The sequence below is a fragment of the Sycon ciliatum genome, chromosome 4 (assembly GCF_964019385.1).
Source record: "Sycon ciliatum chromosome 4, ocSycCili1.1, whole genome shotgun sequence".
NCBI classification, from domain to species: domain Eukaryota; kingdom Metazoa; phylum Porifera; class Calcarea; order Leucosolenida; family Sycettidae; genus Sycon; species Sycon ciliatum.
In genome coordinates this window covers 10208580-10213579 of record NC_088646.1, presented here as the reverse complement: position 1 = coordinate 10213579, position 5000 = coordinate 10208580, and the positions used below count along the sequence as shown (strand labels likewise).

General features: G+C 45.7%; 1 protein-coding gene across 1 annotated transcript in view; it reads left to right on the top strand.

Annotated features, from left to right (window-relative positions):
* LOC135814393 (uncharacterized) overlaps positions 1 to 5000 on the top strand; it is a 30384-nt gene that overhangs the window by 9079 nt on the left and 16305 nt on the right. The window contains exons 8-12 of the mRNA XM_065327502.1: positions 460 to 554; positions 1661 to 1925; positions 2246 to 2382; positions 3340 to 3407; positions 4879 to 5000. The exon at positions 4879 to 5000 is cut by the window's right edge and continues 228 nt beyond it. Of these exons, the coding sequence (XP_065183574.1) occupies positions 460 to 554; positions 1661 to 1925; positions 2246 to 2382; positions 3340 to 3407; positions 4879 to 5000 (687 nt within the window). The remainder of the gene's footprint in view (positions 1 to 459; positions 555 to 1660; positions 1926 to 2245; positions 2383 to 3339; positions 3408 to 4878) is intronic.

The window sequence follows — 5000 nt, the reverse complement described above, 5'->3', positions numbered from 1 at the left end:
AGGTCACTGTGTCAGTGATGTGGACAAGCGTGCTCCTTTATATTATGACCACATTCCATCATTCAAGCGTATACTTTGAGTACAATAGTTCATACATCTTGCTCTGTATTCTTTTAAAAACATGTACACACACTAGAGGTTTGATGGTGCAGTGTCGATTTCAAGACAGAAAGCCGTACATCAACATGCATGCAGGATAGGCGCTATTCTAAGCTCCTTCTTTGCACGAGCTGTGTTTGATCCGCCAGTGCCAGCCCTGCATAGGTGTTGGTCTCGGCACTTGCACCATTCTGCCTTGTGCAGTGATTCTGTGCAGCTATCACGCTACAGTATCAACCCTCAGTATATTTGTTGAGTTATCACCGTGTCATTCATTGCGCCGGCTCTTCGCCCGGTATATAATGTAGTTTGTAGAGCACTCTCCACTGTTTCAATTTCTTCTGTCTGGTGGCTATTCAGAGGTGGCTATGCTGAGCTGCTGAGCAACCTACTTGGAAAACGTCAAACCGAACTATCACAATGCCAGTATCAACTTCAGAATGGTCTCTTGCAGAGTGAGTCATACCTGTAGTGTTCGTCTTGCTTACACCCATCACTCACACCACCTGTGCATCATCCCTGTACAGCATGTGCAATGCAGGCCACACAGTATGTTATTCACTCGAATTTACTCTATAACACGATGTTTCTGTATGCCCTTTTTCATATATGGGCATTTTGCCACTCAGCTGGCTCCCATATGGGGTGGATTTGATGTCATTGCATGTTCTCTATACAGGTTATGCATGTTGCACAGATGTACGAAATCCCGTAGGTTTGCACGAGCCCGGTTAGGTGTTCATTGTGTGTTACACGTGCTCATTTGACCAATTTAGTCCAGTCAATAATCAATGGAAGGCTATCACTTTTCCAGCTTCATCACTTTGGATAGAGCTAATGGCTAGCTAGATCTACCTCCGGAAAACGTTTTCTTATGAAATGTCTTCAAGGCACGTTTCGTAGTGGAGATATATGTAAACACAGTAGGGCCCTGTACATTCAACACCCAACCAGGTCTTCCGGATTTCCTACCTGTGTACAGTGTGTGTAAGGCTCATTTCTTAGCTGTTCTTTCTGACCTACACGTACATGGAGCTCATACTCAAACTCCGGACAGAACTGTGTCGCCCTTTGTGGACTCATCAGCGCAGCACAGAGAAAATGAAGCTGAACCCTGATAGCAATAAAAATAATTTTTCCGAAGCCAGACTTAAACCAGGCCCGAACATACCTTGCCAGACTGATTAAATTGACAAGTAAGTGAGCTCTGCGTAATGCAAACAGCAAAGGCACTACTCCACATGACAGAGCTCGTAAAGGAAAGTACCGGCGTTTGCACATACTTGCTATAAGTTGTGCTGCTGGAGGTTTTTGTGCATTTCTTTCTGTTCGTGTACAGCAACTCCATTGAAGTCTTCCAATAACTATTGTGTGTGCGTGTGTGTCTGTGTGTATGTATGTGTGTGGTGTATATATATATGTATGTGTGTGTGTTTGTGTGTGTGTGTGTGTGTGTGTGTGTGTGTGTGTGTGTGTGTGTGTGTGTGTGTGTGTGTGTGTGTGTGTGTGTGTGGTGCATGTGTGTGCACGTGTGTGTATGTGTTTGTTCGTGCACGTGTAGACATGGACCACCTCGTAGTGGAAGTTCTTGTAATGTCTGCATCCAGCTCGGGCTTCAAGTGGGCCTACTGCAAGCATATCTCTGGCCGCATTGCATCTCCCGTGCCAAGCAGTCACGACGGCTCACCAATAGCCAGGTCCACCAACATGGCAGAGGTTGGCGATGATCATCCTGACCGCAGTCTGCTGGTGCTGGCATTGCCAGTAACCCTGTGCAGGCGTCTATCGGTGACCACTGGTGTGCAACTGCGCGTCTTTAGACCCTGGTATGTTGCCGCCGATCCCTGCTGATTGCTTTCGGTGGTGTAGGGGCTGGACGAAGTGATCACATATACATAACATATCGCACTCTAGCTCTGCGTGCGAATTAACGCTTTTGTGATTCATCATACTGCATGGTGTGTATCCCTGTTTTACACGCTGTGGCTCTGGGCTCCGATGTAAAACATTGTTGCACCCTAAGTCTTTTGTTTTTGCTGTTGTGTGTTACCATGCACGTATGTCACAATGCTAGCCAGCCAGCCAAGCATCCAAGTGTGCATTTTGTTCACATCAATTTCTGCTTTCTTCTGTCTTGCCTTCACAGGAATGTATTCAACTTGCGTGACTTCTGCCCACCAATCCTGCTGTCCACCGAGGTGTGTGAAGTCGTCTCTCCGCCCATTCTTGTGGAGTCACGCCGTGATGATCGTCGACTGGCAGCGCTGGCATCTGCTGGACTTTGTATGTAAAGACATGCTCTTGTTGAGTCTGTGTGGTATCTGCTTTAAGTGCTCTTTTTGCTTGTTCGAATCCCTCTGGCAGTTCTTGACAATTTTCGTATTTTCCGGAGTATGAGCCGCATCCAGATTTTGGTTACGAAATACAGTCGTCCCTCTCTAATCCGGCACCTTTTGCAACGGCATTTTCTGCTGGATAAACAAGGGTGCTGGATTATAAAATCCTGCCCTCCAACCCGGCCCACATAAGTTAACGTACATGTTTGTGTCGTACGTCAAAACGTAGGGATTTTCTGTGTCAATCCAAGTACTTCGTGGAATGCATATCTATAACATACACTTGGGAATACGAGTGCATAGGATATTCCCAAGTGTATGTTACATGTGTTGTGTATGTTACAATGCTCCCTGACGGTATGCGATGTACAACTGCTGGATTAGAAAATCGAATTGTGTACAGTTTGAGTGATTTGTTGCAGAAAATCGCTGCTGGAGGCGGAATTCAAGTGCCGGATTAAAGCGTAGAAAATGAACTGAAAAAATCCGTTTTGCCAGAAAGTGTGCTGGTTTGCAAGGGTGCTGGATAAACAAGTGCCGGATTAGAGAGGGACGACTGTACAGACATCTACCCTGTATTTCACGGTTCATTTGACCAACGTAGTATAAGCCGTACCGGCTTTTTTTGGTGAATTATGTCTTACGAGTGTTTAAAGTGCGCCTTATACTCCGGAAAGTAGCAAGACTCTGGTTGTGCTATTTGACAAAGACTATCTGCGTTCAGCAAGATGCTGCATGCAGCATATTTTGCTGGTGTCTTGTGACCAGCAGGCACGTATTCATGTGTTGTGCTGGCATGTGCTTGCTGTGTTGTGTTGGCATGTATCTATGTGTGGTGCTGGCATGTGAAGGTTGGGTGTATGTTAACACAAGCTTGTGTTGTTCCTGTCTACCCGGCCCGTAGGTCCGTACCACCCACATGAGCCGTGCGACAAGCAACTGGCCAGCGATGGTGATGCTCTTGAGAGACAGGTAGGTGCTCTACTACATGTACTACTTGTTAAAACAGAGAGGTTCCAGGCTGTCCAAGAGAGTGCTCAATACCGAGTGGTAGAGCTGGTTCAAACAATAGGAGGACAGAGGAAGTGTTTTTACTCAGAGTTTCACGCACTAAGCGATCATCAGAAAACAGTAATGGGAAATCTCAACAAAAGGAGTGAGCTTGTGTCGAATTGTCGCCATGAGAATAGGTACTACCTTCGGAACTTTAAACCATCTACAGCCATCACCTAATTAAGTAAGAGACAACCAGCTCCAGTGGTTGTCACCTTTCACCACTGCTGTCATTCACGCTTTGCACTGCCGCTATTTACACTTTGCTTTGTGAGTATATAAACCAATACTGATCCAGATTTCCCATTACTGTTTTCTGATGATCGCTTAGTGCGTGAAACTCTGAGTAAAAACACTTCCTCTGTCCCCCTATTGTTTGTACTACTTGTTACATTGTGTGTTGTAATTGTGCTGGGAGATTTACTGTAGCGCAGTAGCACCTCGCCACCTGTCAGATGGACAGTGCTATGCATACCAAATCCTATGTAAGAATACACCACCATAATGGTAGTCACAGTTCCTTCAGGGTACGCACACTCCACCAAATATGGTCTCTGGACTGCAAGATAAGGGGCCGTCCGGGGTTACCGATTGTTTTTGAGAAACGAAAAGTTTTTTTTAGTATTTTCAACCCCCACCCACCCTTTCTGCAGGTAAAACGCAGTCCAACAAATTATTGATTTCAATCTTCAGCACCCAGAAGTAACTGGGCATGTCCATTCAATAATTATTTTCGAAACGAAACTCCTAAAACCCACCCACCCACAAAAGAAAACATTTCGTTTTGAAACTACTATTGGTAACCTTGGACGGCCCCTAAAAGAAAATAAATTTTCAATCGATATTTCGGCCCTGGGCCATCATGAAGATTGATATGATGGTATTCAAACTGGTGTAAGTATTCTCAACCGTGTCAAACACCCGTACACATATGGCTCTGTTGGCACAGCACACTGTAAATGCGTGCTTGTATGACCTTTGCCATGGGGCACCAGTGACCCGGCTACTCTTGTGGTGCTGACTGGGTAGCATGATCCACTTACCGACACTGCCTCTACCTGCACACAAGTTACAGTGTACGTCATGGATGTGTAACTAACATTACTCCTGTGCAAGCTCACGTGCTACTGTAAGTCTACCAATTTTCGGTCCATTCAAATTTCGGCCTCCCAGGGCTAAAACACAGTTCGGCCGCATTAATTTTTCGACCTGTACTGCTGCTGCCTGTATACACTGTCACTCTGCACCTTGCAAAACAAATTTTCGGCGAAATATGACCAGGCCGAAAATAGCCGAAAATAAATATGCGCCGAATATTTTTAAAAATTGTGTTGACTTGCAGTATTCATGCCCTCTGATCACGCTTCTGCAATGTTTGGCTGTTTTTTAGGTGAATGCATCGCTGGTGCATGCCCCAAGGGGCTTGGTTTCCGGTCAGCAGCCGACCATGCTCTCTGATTCCACATCTAACTGGCCACCCGCTGTAGGTAATGTGGATGCTGCGATTGATCC